General features: G+C 35.5%; 1 protein-coding gene across 11 annotated transcripts in view; it reads right to left on the bottom strand.

Moving 5' to 3' along the window:
- Positions 1–18037, bottom strand: part of BLTP1 (bridge-like lipid transfer protein family member 1) — a 360418-nt gene that overhangs the window by 149996 nt on the left and 192385 nt on the right. For all 11 annotated transcript variants that reach the window (XM_081303434.1, XM_081303435.1, XM_081303429.1 and 8 more), the window contains 7 exons: positions 12760–12946; positions 12151–12232; positions 11608–11801; positions 9714–9793; positions 7663–7813; positions 1192–1348; positions 674–752 (listed from right to left, as the gene is read on the bottom strand). In XM_081303434.1, the coding sequence (XP_081159560.1) occupies positions 674–752; positions 1192–1348; positions 7663–7813; positions 9714–9793; positions 11608–11801; positions 12151–12232; positions 12760–12946 (930 nt within the window). The remainder of the gene's footprint in view (positions 1–673; positions 753–1191; positions 1349–7662; positions 7814–9713; positions 9794–11607; positions 11802–12150; positions 12233–12759; positions 12947–18037) is intronic.

An 18037-nucleotide genomic window follows, 5' to 3' on the forward strand; every position in this document is an offset into this window, starting at 1 on the left:
GGTGAATGCATAAGAAAATAGTATTTCATTTTCTTGGAATGGAACAGCCATAAAAAGGGATGAAATTCTGTCATTTACAACAACATGGATGGAATTGGAGGCATAAGTGAAATAAATCAGGCATAGAAACATAACTATCACAAAATCTCACTCATGAGGAACCTAAAAAGTTGATGTACATCATCAAAGTGGAGGGTAAAATGATGGTTATCAGAGGCTATGGAGAGAGAGGGCAGAGAGAAACAGGGGAGAGGAGGATGGGGAAAGATGTATCAATGAGTGCTTCATTATACACAGAAGAGGACTAATAAGTTCTGATATGTAGTTACACAATAGGGTGACTGTAGTTAATGATAACATACTGTGTGTTTCAAAAGCTAGATGAAAGGATTTTGAATGTTTTTACCATAAAGAAATGATAAGTGTTTGAGGAACGAACAGATTTATCCTAACTTGAATATTACCCAATAAATGCATCAAAACATCACATAGTACCCCTTATAAATACAATCTTCTGTTTTTACATATTAACTAAACAATAAAGTTAATTAAAAGATAAAAACATTAAAATGTTTAAAATTAAAACCTATTAATATCACTCTAAGAGGATTAAAAACTATTATTTATATATTACTTTTCTAATCATTTAAAACTAAAAATAATCATATCTTACCATTTTCTTCAACTGTCATTGGAATATTAATTTCTAAATATGAGCCAGCTCCTACATTCACATGTACAGCATTTGTTTCCTGCCAAAAGAAATTTTAACTCATATAAAAGATTTTCATTATATTCCCATCATCTTTACTTTTTAGTTATTATCACAGAAGAAATAATTATCAATTGATATGCAATAACAAAAGTTCAAATTTATACTAAAAATACACAAAAACAATTCAGCCAGATTTTTCATTTGGCTAATGAATGAAAGTTCAGATGGTTCATTCAGATGATGAACCAGAACAGAACATGCAGCTTGACTATCATCACCATCATTGTCATCAACTCTTCTAGTTTGGGCATGTAGTAAAATTATGATGAAAGCAGCACACATTTAATTATTTGGGGGAAGAAGGAAGAAGCTCATGGAAATGAATCTAAGTATAAAATAAGTCAAAAGGAAAATATTCTTAAAAATAGTTTTCAAATTCTAAATAAGATTTTCCACTTCATTATAACAATTATTACCCTATTTTTAGTAAACAGCAAGTCAATTGTGGCATCTGCAATAATATTCATTCGTAGCTCAAAAGCAAGAATCTGTCTTGGTCTTCCAGGCTGTGCAATTTCAGAGACTTTCAGAATTTGATAATCAGGTGGAAAGAAAAACTTCCATAAGCAATCCCTATATGAGAAAGTAAAAAGAGCAATGTCCTGTTATTCAAACAACATAGTCTCCAAGAAGGGACCCAAATCAACATTCTATCTTTACATTATCATTGTTACCCTGTTTTAAAATAAGACTGTTTTCTTCAATGTTTTACACTTCCAGAGATCAATGAGCTTTCACACTCAATAAATATTCTATGACCCAGCTGAGACACAGGCAAGACCAATTTTGACTATTCAATTGTTATGAGCAATTAAAAATATTTTACAAGTTTTTCAACTGTTCAAATGGTTAAAAAAAAGAAGAAAAGAACTGACAAAGGATAGCTTAATTAGAATGATTATTTCACCCTGGATTCATTACTTAACCTTTCTGAGAAGCCCTGACCTGCTTCCACATCCTTAACACAGGAAAAATGTAACAGACCTTAGAGTGGTTTTGAAGACTAAATAACTACATCATGGAAAAGACAGAGCAGTGTGTGGCACATGAAGAGTTTTTATTATTTCCACAGTCACTGTTTTTAATACATACTATAAAGAGGATGAAAAGCAACAAATTTCTTTTAAAAAAAATGAAACCGAGGCTCTAGTTATTTGTCTGCCCCTTATTGTCTGATGAAAAACCAGTGTCTTATGTTACAGCACTAACCTAATGCTGCTAATAACTCAGAGGAGATAGGAGGGCTGGGGAAGGAGTCAGCAGTAACAGGAAATGGTACTTGGAATAAAAGACAGGGGAAAAAACAGTTGAATAGAACAAAATTAAAATAGAGACTCACAAGACTCACATCACTAGATGAAAATAAAAACAAACTTACATTCTGCAAATGTTTTGACTAAGGCACACAAACATACAAACACAAAAACAAAACTTCTAGGTGACTGCACACTCCAGGGGGTAACAGAAGGACAAGAGCAGTGGGCAATAGGATGATCAACTGATCTAGACCTCAATTTTTGAGGCTGTCGCTTCACTACTTTCCCCAAACCACTTAACCTCTCTGAAGCCCCACTTTCTCACAGGTTTGATGGGGTCACACATCTGTCCTATGTATCTCACTAGGTGATGAGGACCTTGTGCGGAAATACTTCAATGAAAGCACTTTGAGTAAAAGCACTAAACAGCCAATGTCAGGAATGCTTACATTGTCAAAATTATCACCTGCAAATTAAGTTTCAATCTAATAGACTATTCTCAAACTGTCATGAAAAAATCATAAGAAGAAATTATCATAAAGTTGAATAATACCTCGAAGATTCAGAATCACTGGTAGTAGAATTAACATCAAAATCTATAGGCTAAATCACATACAAAAACATATTAAAAAGATAGTGCACCACGATCACGGGGGATTCATCCCAGGGATGCAGGGTTGGTTCAACATACAAAAATCAATAATTCATCATATTAATGGACTTAAAAACAAGAATCATGATCATCTCAATAGATGCAGAAAAAGCATTTGACAAAATATAGCTCAGATTCACGTTCAAAACACTAGAAAAACTAGAGATAGTTGTCAAACCCAAGGCCAGCATCATTCTAAATGGAGAAAACTTGGAAGCACTCCTGCTAAAAACTAGAACAAGACAAGGATATCCTCTTTCACCACTTGTATTCAACATCATCCTTACAATTCTAGCCAGAGCAATTAGACAAAAGAAAGAAATTAAAGGGAAACAAATAGGTAAAGAACAACTCAAACTCTCACTATTTGCTGATTACATGATTCTCTATCTAGAAAATCCAAAAAATTCTACCAGAAAACTTCTAGAACTCATAAATGAATTCAGCAAAGTAGCAGGATATAAAATCAACATCCATAAGTCAAACATATTCTTATACATCAGCAATGAATCCACTGAAAGAGAAGTTAGGAAAACTACTCCATTCACAATAGCCTCAAAAAAATAAAATACTTGGGAATCAATCTAACAAAAGAGGTGAAAGACCTCTACAGTGAAAACTACAGAACACTAAAGAAAGAAATTAAAGATGTAAAGATCTCCCATGCTCCTGAATAGGCAGAATTAATAGTGTCAAAATGGCCATACTACCAAAAGCATTATACAGATTTAATTAAATTCTTATTAAAATCCCAATGACATTCTTCATAGAAATAGAAAAAGCAATCATGAAATTTATTTGGAACTATAAGAGACCCAGAATAGCTAAAGCAATCCTTAGCAAGAAAAGTGAAGCAGGAGGCACCACAATACCAGACCTTCAACTGTACTACAGAGCTACAGTAACGAAAACAGCATGGGATTGGCACCAAAATAGAACTGTAGACCAACGGTACAGAACAGAGGACACAGAGTCAAATCCACATAAATACGGTATCTCATACTAGAAAGGGTGCCAAAAACATTCACTGAAGAAAAGATAGCCAAATGAAATTAAACCTCTATCTCTCATCCTGCACAAAAATTAACTCAAAGTGGATCAAAGGCTTAGCCACTAGAACAGAGACCCTGAGCAAACAGAAGAAAAAATTAGGCCCAAATCTTCACCACGTCAGCCTAGGATCTGACTTCCTTAACAAGACTCCTAAAGCACAAGAAGTAAAATCAAGAATCAATAAATGGGATGGATTCAAATTAAAAAGCTTCTTCTCAGCAAAGGAAACAATCAATAACGTGAGGAGAGAGCCTACAGATTGAGAGAAAAATCTTTACCACATGCACCTCTGATAAAGCATTAATCTCTAGGATATATAAAGAACTCAAAAAACTTAACACCAAAAAACCAAATAACCCAATCAATAAATGGGCTAAGGAACAGAACAGACACTTCACAGAAGAAGAAATACAATCAATCAACAAAAATATGAAAAAAAAATGTTTATCATCACTAGCAATTAGAGAAATGTGAATCAAAACAACTCTAAGATTTCATCTCACTCCTGTTTGAATGGCAATCATCAAGAACACAGGCAACAATAAGTGTTGTCGAGGATGTGGGGAAAAAGGTACACTTATACATTGCTGGTGGGACTGTAAATTGGTGTAACCACTATGGAAAGCAGTATGGAGATTCCTCAGAAAACTTGGAATGGAACCATCATTTGACCCAGCTATTCCACTTCTTGTTTTATACCCAAAGGACTTAAAATCAGCATAACTATAATGACACAGCCACATCAATGTATATAGCAGCTCAATTCACATTAGCTAAACTGTGAAACCAACCTAGGTGCCCCTCAATAGATGAATGGATAAAGAAAGTGCGATATATATATATACTCAATGGAATATTACTCAGCTTTAAAGAAGAGGGAAATTATGGCATTTACCAGTAAACAATTGGAGTTGGAGACTATCATGCTAAGCAAAATAAGCCAATCCCACAAAACCAAAGTCCAAATGTTTTCTCTAATATGTGGATGCTAATTCACAATAAGGTGGGGGGTCCCTAGGGAAGAATAGCGTTACCTTAGATTAGGTAGAGGGAAGTGATGGGAAGAGATGTGAGGATAGGAAAAATAGGTGAATGAAACAGACATTATTACTGTATGTATATATGTGACTACATGACCAGTATGATTTTGCAACATGTACACTTAGAAAAATTATATCTCATCTATGTATATCAAAGTGCATAAATGCATTCTACTGTCATTTAAAATTTTAAATTTTTTTAATCTATATGCTAAAACTATGCCCTATCAGAGATCAAGAACTCCTCGAAACTCTGAGAAAATGATTCAACAGTAAGACTGCCAAAATTTCTTCCTATATTTCTGACATACTTAAATGGTATGAAAATGACAGTACTAGTCACTGTTGACTGCTGATCATATTCAAGTGGAAACTCAATACGGGGAGGAAGAAAAGCAGAGGGCTCCCTGAGGACTTTGTACATGCAAGTGAGGAAGCACACTTCACTCACACCAGTGAACTAAAGTATGTGAAAAACAGATCCTTGTCTTGAATAAACTTGAGTGCATTTGCTAAGTTCGGGTTATGAAGTATGTTGCTGTTCTCTCTTAGCAGAGGAAGAATATATACTGAAGGGAGTTGAGAAAGCAAATTTCTAACTCATATTAATTTTCATTTTATTTCTCCATATAATACAAAGACTTTATGTAGCCAAAGTGAATTTAATTATGTATTATAAGAATTTTAGTTAGGGTTTTTATGTAAATATGCACTATTCATTTTTTAAACATATTAAATGTATTTTAAGAAGAATCACACCTCATTCTACTGCTAAAACTATAAAAATGATTCATGTTTAAGGCATTCTTCTATTTTTTTTCCTTTCAAAAATATATAACTGTTAGTCCAGCCAAAGAAAATGAATATCCCTTAAGATTTCTGCATGCAGTTGAAATAGCTGTAGCTATTTTACTTATTGGAATCTGAAATCCTTCATTTTTCTACTGGATACAAAGCAAATACAGCATGATTTATTGTAGAAAAAATTTTGCCATTAAAGGAAAATTAAAATCCAATAATGTGAAAAGTATCTGCTAACTGGAATTTTAAGCTCTGTTTACATTCAAGTTTCAACCTAACCCAGAACTTAGTGAATTTACTCTGAAACTTTCAAGTTTCAACCTAACCCAGAACTTAGTGAATTCTCCTTTAGCACATTCCAAGAGTTTTCAAATAACAAACTACTCATTTATCATACAACGTTAATTAACTACTAGTGAGGCACACAGCCGTGTATACTAGAGAACAGTAAGACCAGGAGGACAAACAGCCCTTGCCTTGTCGTGTGCAAGATGCTGGTTTGACCCCCAGCACCAAAACAGTAAGTAAAGGAAGAGCATATTCTTTGACAAGGCATATCCTTCTCACTAAGAGTACATTCATAGCATAATCTGAAACTTTAAATAAAAAGTATTCAAAAAAACTCAGAACATCAAAAATCAGTATCAGTGGTCTTTCAAATCTTTCATTAACGCATCAATAGCCCAGTAAAAACTGCCTCAGTATGTGACTCAACACATACTTTTCTATTCAAGAAAGCTAACTCATGTAGAGAAAAACATTAAGCAATGTCTATTTGAATTAATTCCTAATTAGTGAAAAATGTCCCTTTGTTTTCTTTAATAAGTGGAAAAACATTCATAATATATTAAAAATAAAAAATTATTTTAAGGTAATAGAATGATTAATAAAAATCTTTGAGTCAGATGGGCACAGTGGCACAAGCTTACAGAATCAGCTACTCAGGAAGCTGAGGCAGAAAAGCAGCTGAGCTTTAATCAGGAGTTCAAGGACAGCCTGGGCATTATAGCAAAACTGTCCCAAAATATAAAAATAAAAAAAGAAAGAAAAACGAAAAACTATGAGACACTCTACATTATTCTCAGTATACGATCCCTACTTCTTATTACTACAGAACTCTTTCACCTGTAGAACACAGGACAATTCTCCACTTTTCTCATGTATTTGCCTCAATTACTCAGTCCCTTCTTTGCCTAGCAAACTCTAAACTGCTACCTCTACAAAAGCCTTTTCTAAGTCTTCTCTCCCCAATCTTCAATATGAATTATGTACCTATTGTAAGCTGAACTGTACCCTAAAATTTCATGTTTAAATCCTAACCCTAGTATCTAAAACGGGGCTGTATTTGGAGAAAGGGTCTTTAGAGAATAACAGCATTAAAGTGAGGCCACTGTGAAACATCCCGATGCAGTATGGCTTGTGTCCCTATGAAAAGAGGAAGTCTGGCCACCAGCATACACAAGGGAGACCACATGAAGACACCAGGAGAAAGCAGCCATCTACAAGCCCAGGGAAAGGCCTGGGGCACCTCCTTCCCTCCCAGTCCTCAGAAGGAACCAGCCTCACCATCACCTTGATGGAGAGCCTTTGGCCTCCAGAACTGTGAGAAAGAAGCTTCGGTTAAGCTACCCCATGGGCAGTGATCAGTTTCGGCCTCCCTGGGAACAGATGCAGTGCCTTCCTGGGCACATCTTCAAGACCCTTTACTTACCTCTATACAGCCCTTCACACAACTTGCTTTCTCCTCCCCCACTAAAACTGAACTGTGTACGTATGTCTTTTATTTTTAAACCCCCATCTCTTTATTACTCTGCTACATAGTAGAGAGTTAATAAATAAACTGTTCAATAATTACAAGACAAAAATCAAAGAAATGAATAAATATGCTGTTAATGAATCTTTCTGATAAATGAGTTCCTCCTTTTGGAGACAACTTGCTTGAGGTTTCTCCATAAAACAAGTTACTATTGGATCAAAATATTTAGTGACAATTTATTCTGCCATCATAAGACAGCACATAAAAAAATAAGCTACTATTTCAATGCATTTGAAAGACTTTATTAGAGATATAATTTACTTAAGTACCTCTGCCTATCAGCCCAGGGTCCATAATTAAAATCTGTTCCTTTGCCACAGACTATATCGAGCCCCCAACATGGAGGTAAGTCTTGTAATTTGCAATCTTCACTGCTTATTTCTCCTTCAATGCTTTCTTCTGTTTCTTCTGGAACAAGTCCTGTATTCCAGAACATACAATTTAAAAGCAGTTACTTAAAAAGACCATTAGGAAGTTTCCTTAAATAAGCAGTTCTAAACGTGTTGGCTTCAGGAACCTTTCTTTACATTCTTAAAAATCAAGAACCCCAAAAAGGATCCCCAAAGGAGACTAAAGTTAAGCCCATTTAAGGTTCTATTCAAAATAATAAATTTTTGTTGTAAACATTAAGTAATTTTATTTTAAAAATCAACTCACTATATATCAACATAATAAAATACTAAATAAAAATAGTATGAAAATGAAAAATAACTATTTTAATGAAATCGGAGTTTTCATTTCATTTTTAATGAAGAAAAACTATATTTTCAAAACCAAAATAATTTAGTGAGAAATGTTGGTATTGTTCTTCATTTTGGCAAATCTCTGTAGTGTCTAGCTTAATAGAAATCAGGTGGATTTTCAAAGATGCTTCTGCATTCAATCTGCTGTTGAAGGACTTGAATAAAACCTGGCCTCAACAGACATATACTCAGAAAAGGAGCAGCATTTCAGTAGACTTTTCACCTAATGCTGGATGATATTCTTCTTTGACATGACAGCAAAATTCAACAAGCGAGACCTTCTTAAAGATGAGTCGCAATGTGTAATCTGAAACCGGATCACTGCACTTTTGGCAGTCTTATGCTGGTGTTGCATTCTGAATGCATCTCTTGTCCACACATGACCCTTGCAAGCACACACTGGCCATGTGGAAAACAGCAGTTCACATAACCACGCTGATCTTTCACAAATATTCATAAACTCACTCTTAAACATTTTTATAATCACACTTGTTAGTGTCACTGGTAGTTTCATTAGAAAGCTGTTAATTATTGAGTTATTGCCAAATAGTCCTAAATTTTCCAATATTTTAACTTCACATGTCAGCTAAAAAAACAAAGTCTCTGATTCATCTTTCAAGATCAGTCGGTGTTCCATGTAAAAAGGAAAAGACTTGGTGTGCAACTCCATCACATACATGCTTCTCTTCAAGACACCAGAATATCTGGTATGTGGCAGAAGTGCTTTGTGTTTAACCCACTGTATCATACCAAATATTAAGACAACTCTAGTCAAGGGTCAATATTTGATAAAACTAATAATTTTTACTGCTTCATCAAGGGAAGCTCTACCAGATCAGCCAGTCTTCTGTCTGGGAGAGTGTGGCAGCAGAAACTGCAAGGCCAGCTAATAGGACAGGGAGCTGCAGCTTCCCTGCAGGCACCCACCCTGCTTCTGCACCATCAGAGCCCACGTCAGCTCAAGAGACCAGAAAGTCCCAGAGCCTCAAAAACCCCTGAAAGGTCGGAAAAGCTGAAGTACAAAAAAGGGCTTTAAAAGATCTAGCACTGGAGCTATGGTTGTGGCTCAGTGGTAGAGCGCTCGCCTCACACATTGAGGCCCTGGATTCAATCCTCAGAACCACATAAAAATAAATAAAATAAAGTTATTGTGTCCATCTACAATTAAAATATATATATATATTAAAAAAAGATATAGCATTTAGCTTTTATCAAATGGAAGCACGGAAGCCACCTACAAAGCACAGTCACTAGCAAGATTCTGATTTTTCAATCCTAAGACAAACTACCTACTTATAACAGCACCCCCTAAAGGTCTTCACTAGAGGCTGCCTGCATTCTAAATTGCTGAAGTCTATGGATGAAAGCAGAGTCTGAAGTAACATACTATATTGTTCTCTTTAGACTAAAACACTTCTAAGAAATGACACATATTTTTAGAGACATTCCCATAACCACATTTATCATTTTATTGATCCCTTTAATACCCTAAGAAAGAAGATTAGAAAGATTATCAGATATGTACATTCCACAGAAGAGAATTGTCACTATGAAACATACTCGCAAAAACACAGTACCTGGCTCATCCATGTAGTAATAGATGTCAACATCGTTGGACTGCATCACCACAAAGCCTTCTCCCATCAGTCTTGGTGGTCTATAAGAAGCAGAGGTGAGGGCAAGGTGAATACACCTCCGAAAAGCAAAACGTTCAATATCCTACTTAATGGTGGTAAAAGGTGAAAAACGGAAAGGAATAGCTACAAAGCACACCCAAGAACCATCTGAAAAAGGGAAAAATATCCTTCACCTATACAATTATCCAAATAACTGTTCCCAGGTACATGCTGTATTATGGTAAATAATAAAATTGACCCTGAAATTGTATTGGTAAATTACTGGTAGCTCAAGAGGGGGAAAAAAATTACAGTTTTCATTTGAAATAAAAAATTAAAATCATTGCTATTAAAAACAAACACAAAATATCATTTGATTTATCAGAATAAGCTGTAATCATTCAGAAACATGAAATAAGAAAAAATAAAATAATAAAAATAATAACTTAATATTGCTTATTTCTAAGAATATTTAGTTGAACAGCTTGAAATAAATTTAAAGCAAACACCTTGAACTTAACTCTGAATGAATGCTTCTCTATCTTCAATTTCCCACAAACTTTAACAACTTCTGTCACATACTATAATATCTTTTTCATCAAAATTAACTTCTCAATCATAGATAATATATACAAACTAAATTTTCTTCTAAATATGTATTAAATCAAAAAAATTAATGATGCTCCACACTTTTGAATAATGAAAAATATACTTTTAAACCTCTTTACACAAGTTACTAATAGCAGAACACTTTCTGATCTCACTCTCCAGTAACTTGGGGTTTGAAAAAAATCCAGATTTATTCAGTATTATTCCTGTACCCCAAAACACAGACTTGATTGCACTCCAGAAGAGGTTTAACCAAATCCATGATCTTGTAAAGCACGGCCAGGCAGACCCATGGCCACCTGGGATTAGAAAAGGAAAAACCCTCTCTCTATCATTTTAGATAGTTCTTGGGAAATGTAATAGCAAGGAGGTCAAGAGTAAGAACTAAAAGGAATAACTGTGTTTCTTGTAACCTTATAAGACTGCATATTGCCTATGCACAAAAAATAAAAGGATAAAAGCTGAGGCACTACAGTGGAACTCTACCCATAAGCACTTAAACCACACACATTCATCCAAAGGCTCCTGCACAAAAACAAAGAGAGGCTGAGAAAAAACAAAGGTCCTAAAAGCCCATCATCCCATCTATGGATATATGGCCTGGCGTGAGGCAGGAGTCATGAGTCTGCTTCTTCCTCAGGGACCAGTCCAGTCTAGGGTGGGCATCTCACCATTATGAGGTGGGTCTAGTGTGCAACATCCACACAACATGTCTCTTAAATACACACTGCTACTTTTCACTAAATAATACAAAATCACACCTCAAAAACTAGATAAAAAACAATTTGGGATGTAAGTGTCATATAGGTCTCAAAAACGCACCACCCTATCTTGACCAATTTTTCAAGAGTAATTCTGATTCATTTTCAACATTCACTAACTCAAAATTGGTACTCCAATCTCTTCAATTTACTTTATCCATGCCTTCTGAAAAGAAAAATCCACCTGTAATGTACATTTCTTATACAAACATCAGGGCTTAACTGCCCAAAATAAATTTCTAAACTACAGAGAGAAGGAGAAGAGCTATAGCTATAGGCATACAGACGCATATCTGAATGCACACGTTACTGCCAGACAGCATATCCATTGATCCCACAAGGAAGATCACTTGTTCACTGTTTAGGAGACTGAGAAATATAGCTATTATCACACAACTATAGCAAGAAAATAAGGGTCACTGAAGATTCCAGGTGATGCCCATCTTAGTTCAAAAGAAGTTACTATTTCCATCAGGCTTTCTTACTCATCATTTTGAAGACCAACATATCTTGGACTAGGAACAAGCATGACTCGAACATTTTCAAGCTTTCCTTTCACAATATGCATGAATTGGTCAAGGTGACTTGAAGGTGGTTTTGTGGTGTAAGTTAAGAAAGCATCATCAAAGTTGATGCACAGAGTCTGAGGTTGATAATGATTTCCAAAGGCCAAACGTCCCTAAAAAAAGTACATAAAAAGACATATATTACACCTTTTTTCTCCATTAAGCTGACCTAACAGCAAACATTTTCAAGGAACAAGTAAATGATTCCAGCTCAGCACTATATGCTATTTAAATCATTCTGCTGGTCAATGTATACCAGCATTTGAAGAAATTTAAAGTGAAGTTCAAACTAGTTTAAACACTTATAAATAAATAAGCTTTACAATCTAAGAAACTTATCCTAAAACAGTATTGGTGCTAAAATTCTTTCACAACTTAGAGAAATGCAAGTTATATTTGCAAAAATAAAACGTTCTACGTTTTGAACCCACCAAACATTTAACTATAACACAATTTACTTACTGTGCTCACATTGACTTTTATGACTGGAATAAGTGATCGCCATGAAGATGCAGGGTCTTGAGATTCTGTTTTTACTTTAACTCTAAAGAGAAGAAAAAAACTAAGACCAAGAAAAGCTTAAATACCTGAAGGATACTCCCTCAGATATACTTTATTAACATCAGCTGTGCACTTCCCAGTATACAATGAGTGCCCAGCAGGCAAAACAAAATGGACTTACATATACAGATATGGAGAAGTACAAGCAAACTACACACACTATATGGGAAACATAGATTTTCAGAAACTCACAAAAAAAAAGTCAAATATTTGCATATGTACCTTCAACATTCATGTAAATGAACTCAAAATCATAAAAAATTAATATCAGTAGTTTTTAATATGGAGTGAAGTAGAAACGATTTGTAGGGAAACAACTTTTTTGACATTATATAATTCTGTATTATTTTAATTTTAAATGATTACATAATTATTTTAAAAAACAAAAAGTTTTTAGTTAAATTAGAAAGAAAGATTAGATTGTGTCTAGGTGAACAGTACCAATGACATTCTAATAAAGGCAAAGGTTTAAATGCTAGAAATTAGTAAAATTCAAGTATGATTTTGAACCTTTCAATTTTGGACTGGGTTCTTGTTCTCCCATTTTCCCGGGTTTTATCATCATCTTTCTTAGGTGGAATTATTGTTGGCTCCAAACCAAACAACTCTTGAAGGTGTCCATAAAGATCCGAACGGTTGTAGACATGAAATTCAAAATCATTAACTGTGATGTATAATCTGGTTTCTGCCTTTGGATCTAAAGATACCAATTACAAAAAAAGATTTCAGTTAAATTTTTAACAATTTTAGTCTAATTTTTTTTCACAGTTGAAGTAACTCAAATTATTGTTTTAAGTATCATTCTATAACACAGAAACACATATTAAAATACAAAACAACAGCAACAGAAAGAAAAATGCTGATATCATTGTTATAATACTTTATGAACAACTAAGTTTCTAGATTCTGGTTATATAGTGACAAAATTTAAAGAGTTTATCCTAAGAAAAATAAAGTGCCACTTACGGAGTAAAGCTGCCCTTATATAGCCATTTTATATTAAAATATACATAGTAAATAATTCTGAATACATTTAAATGTCACATTAGTATTTGAATTTTTGCATAAGAACTAGAATTTCTCATAAATTTTTTCAAAAACTACACAAAACTAGAACATTTTCTGAATGATAAGACTGAGCAATAACCTTCTCAAATAAAAGACATAATTACATTAAGTCTCAACAACAACAGATGGAGTATTCCTTACCCTAAATGCTTGAGACAAAGTGTTTTGGCTTCTGGATTTTTTCAGATCTGGGGATATTTGCGAATATATGAGAAATAAATGTGAGCTGGGACCCACATCCAAACACAAAATTCCCTTGTTTAATTTTCACCTTATAAACACAGCCTGGAGGCGATTTTAGACAATACTTTGTGCATCTGCACTTGACTGAAACCCACTACTTGAGGTCAGGACTTCATGTCAGTGCTCAAAACTTTCCAGACTCTTGAGCATTTCCAATTCTAGGTTTTCCGATTGGAGTACTCAACCTGTTTTAATTAATGAGTCTGCCTATACCGTGATGGATGGCACTGTTTTCTGCTGAAAGCAGTGTATCGCAAATCAAATGAAGAATGTCAGGAGAAAAGTACCACAGTTAACGATTCCTTGTTCTGAAAGAAAATCAGGCACATTTTCTGAGACATGATTTTTACTCTTCATCCATTTTTGCCTCTACCAAATTCAACTAAAAACTGACTGAAATAAGATGACCAGTCAGAAACATTCAATTTTGAAACTCAGTGAGCTGTTATGGACTTTCAGTTTAAGCAGTTGAAGTAGTGATTTAAACGAGGGGGAAACACCCTTCAAAAATACCAAGCTTCACCAAAAATAATAACTTCTGGAAGCTATTGCAAAAGATATATGACATGCCAAATATTGAAATCAATTTAAATTTTAAACTAACGAATTAAAAATAATATACCACTTGTTTTTAAAATAAACTAAGGAAAATGAAGCAGTAACGCTCTTTTCCAGACAGTAATCCTATTACCAGTACTCCAATCTAGGTTATTTCATCACTTCCTAGAACAACCGAGGAAAACATGACAAACCCAACCCTTCAAGAAACTAATGCTCAGGAGCTGGAATTTCCCAGTAATTTCTTAAGTAGTTCTTTGACCTATGGTCCTCCTACTTCTTCAGATTTACCACAGGACTAACAGCCAAGCCAACCCCTAAATCACATCAAGCATTTCATCCCAGTACTTGCTGTACGTCAAACTTGTTGAAATAAAAAGATCAGTACGTACACTGCTTGAGAACAATGAATGCCATCACCCATTTTTAAGCAAGTAAATCAAACTCCATCACCCACTAGGTTCAAACCCTTCCTCAGATGCCAGGCCAAGAGCCCAGCAGCAGACTGACTCAACATCTCCAATTCTGCTTCACAGGTTCCTCACACCGGCACACACCCGACCTGCTTCACAGGTTCCTCACACCCACACACACCTGACTATCTCGCATACCCCCTCCTATCAGCAGCCAGTGGGTTCTCTTGCTGGGGCCCCAACACCTTGCCTGTCTCCTTCGCTGCTCAGAGATCACCAGCCACTCTGGTCGGCCAGCTTTTCTTTCAGCCTATGTCTAGAATGTAGCCACTCTCTGCCCGTCTCGCTCACCTAGTTCACTAGCCCTGCTAGTGGCCCTCTTCTGCCTTGCTCCCTCACACCTAAACCTAACACACTAGCCAGAGTTTTTAAAACCTAAGATTATTCTGTCCTCTCTGCTCCCAAATTTTCCTGTGGCTTTCCCATCTTATGACAATCCCACATCTCCTAAGTGATCATAGAATGCTAAGAATCCACGGTCCTGACTCCCTGCGCTGCCTTCTACTCTAAAGGCTCTTTCCCTGCCTCCCTGCGTGCTTCTCCTCATCTGGGCTCAACCACAAAGCCCACCATGGCTTCCCTATCAAGCAGCACTTCCTGACAGTCAACACTCCCACCCAGGGGCTCATGAGCTTTGTATTTTCTCCTCTGCTGTACTCCCCTCCTGCACTCTTTGATGCTATATATGCCACTTACTTATTATCAGAATCCTCCCAACTTGAATTAAGCCAGCTCTGACAAGGACAGGACTTACTCTACCCACTGCTGGATTCTCAGTCCCTAGAACAAGGCTTAGTACACAAAAGCTCACAAAGAAAAATGAAGCACCTTCTTATACATCATACTCCTAAGCAAAACAAAATGCCAACAAATAGATCTGAAAATGTATAAAACCCAACAAATAGAATATTCTAATTTATTCCCAAATAGACCTATATAAGTAGGAATGATTACAAAATTCTTCAAATTTATATACAACCGAACTTTACCTCAAAACTCATTTACATCATTTGTTTTCAAATTTACTCACAGGACAGTTTACTAACAATCCCAGAATGACCTGATCATTAAGAATGTGCTCTAAAGGGCAGTGGACAAGATGGAGAAGCAGCAATGAGGACAATTAAGAACCCAGATTTCCCCTAATTGGACCAGCAATGATGAATAAGCAAACGGGGATTATAAAATAGAAACAGTATTACTCTCCATTTTACCTCTAATTTGCTGTACATGCACAAGACTCCCTCCTTTCAATGAAACAGGAATAAGAAAAGAGCACCATTAATTTACTAAAAGAGTATACAGAGATAAGTGTATCAATTTTTTAATGTGTTATGTACGGCACACTGATGTACACTAAGTACTGAATACCAAAACGCTGCAAGATGCCATCAACATTCCTTACCACGTTTTTCTTGCTTCTTTTTAACATTGTTTGTCATATATTGTCACTTCTTCTACTGGAATGTAAATTCTACTAGAGAAGTCCCCCCCCCCGCCCCCGTTAAATTCACTATTGTATCCCTGGTGTCTAAAATAGTCTCTGGTACATAGGAGATACTCAATTAATATTTGTTGAATCACTGAATTTAAAATGGGCTTAGAAATTTTAAATAAGACTGAGCAAAATGTAAATTGTACTGAACCACTTCAAGTGGTCTAGAAATCACTCTTTTCCTTCAAAAATTCACTTTGGGAAGTATCAAATAGCAAGTTCCTCAATATTTATAATGTACCCTTTGGTCTTATATTTTAAAGAAACATTTCCCTGAGTTGACATCACACCTTTTTTGTTTGTTATATTGCATTAGTAATATTCCAGCCATAGAGCTGTACAATTAAACAACAAATCAGATCTCCAAGCTTGACTGATCTCCAAGCTGACATGGCTGCTGTTTTCTGCAGGGTCTCTTCCCAGGACCTTTTCTGTCAATGTACCAGGCTTCCTGCCATCCAGGAGTATTCTACTTGGAAATGCCCTCTCCAGCCCCCCAATACTACCCCAATATACACAGAGAGATGCAGAGACAGGGTGTCTGAAGATACCCACACAGACAGAAACACAGAGAAAAGAACACATGTTCAGAGGCTTTCTTGCACAGAGTGGGCAAGTACACACGGTATACTCATGTGCAGACTCAGAAACTAACAAAGACAAGCACACACATGCACATACTCTCACAGAGCCTGCCATGTACATTTGCAACTACCAGCGCACTCAGCTCCATTCTCACAGATGAACACAAAGGCCCATGACAAACAGGGCACCATCCCAGAACAGCAAGAGCATGACCCCAGCAGGGTGCATGTACCCTCACACACTGACCACCACTTCTTCCAAAGGCATGCATCTCCCACTTAGGAACATGCACACATGCCTAAGTACACACACAAATACACAGCTCTTAAAAACAGTAAGTTGGGGATGTTTGCATTGATTCTCCAGGAACTAAATAAAGAAGTAAATAAACAGTAAAAGGAATATATGATCATTTACTGATGCTGTGACCTAAGGCCTCATTTTTCTCATCTATGAGAATAAAACCAAATGCCGAATGTTTTCTTTGATACAAGGAGAATGACTCATAGTGGGATAGGGAGCAGGAGCATGGAAGGAACAGACGAACTCTAGATAGGGCAGAGGGGGTGGAGGGGAAGGGAGGAGGCATGGAGTAATTAATGATGGTGGAATGGGATGATCATTATTATCCAAAGTACATGTATGAAGACACTAATTGGTGTGAATATATGATGTATACAGCCAGAGATATGGAAAACTGTGCTCTATATATGTAATAAGAAGTGTAATGCATTCTGCTGTCATATATATATAAAAATTTACATTAAAATTTTTATTTAAAAAAAGATACAATTACCTCTTTGAAATCTCATCCCTACATTACAAGGCTAGAGTGATCTACCTTGAAAACAAAAATCTTCTCGTATTTCCTATCATGTAACATGATGGCATCACATAATGGGCCCCCAAAAAATATTTGATAAATAAAATTCCTAAATACTAAAGGATATGCACACAAAAAGTCTTGACTTAAGCAGTTAAATTTAAGGAAAAAAACAGATCAATGTTATAGAATCACACAACTCTCTTAGGCAAATAACACACTGAAATATCTCATTTTCCAAAGAATAAAAAGACAGCTATTTAATTATGTAATAGGGACACATGCTGTTTGTAATAAAAAAAAAAAAAGCAAAAAAAAAAGCAAAAGCTAAGGTACAGAAATGCTGCCAAACAGCCTTGGAATAGAATTCATATTTAATCCAAAGGCAAAACAGTCCGCTGACCTTTTAAAAACTGCTCAGGGTTTTTTATTTATTTAATTTATTCAACAAATAAGATTCAATAGTAACAAATTTTAAAAGTATTAGATCTTATTAGGCTAAAACGTCTACAAAATAAAACAACAGAAAGAGGCATCCTTTTT

This window comes from Spermophilus citellus (assembly GCF_964194105.1).
Source record: "Spermophilus citellus genome assembly, chromosome: 8".
Classification (NCBI taxonomy): Eukaryota; Metazoa; Chordata; class Mammalia; order Rodentia; family Sciuridae; genus Spermophilus; species Spermophilus citellus.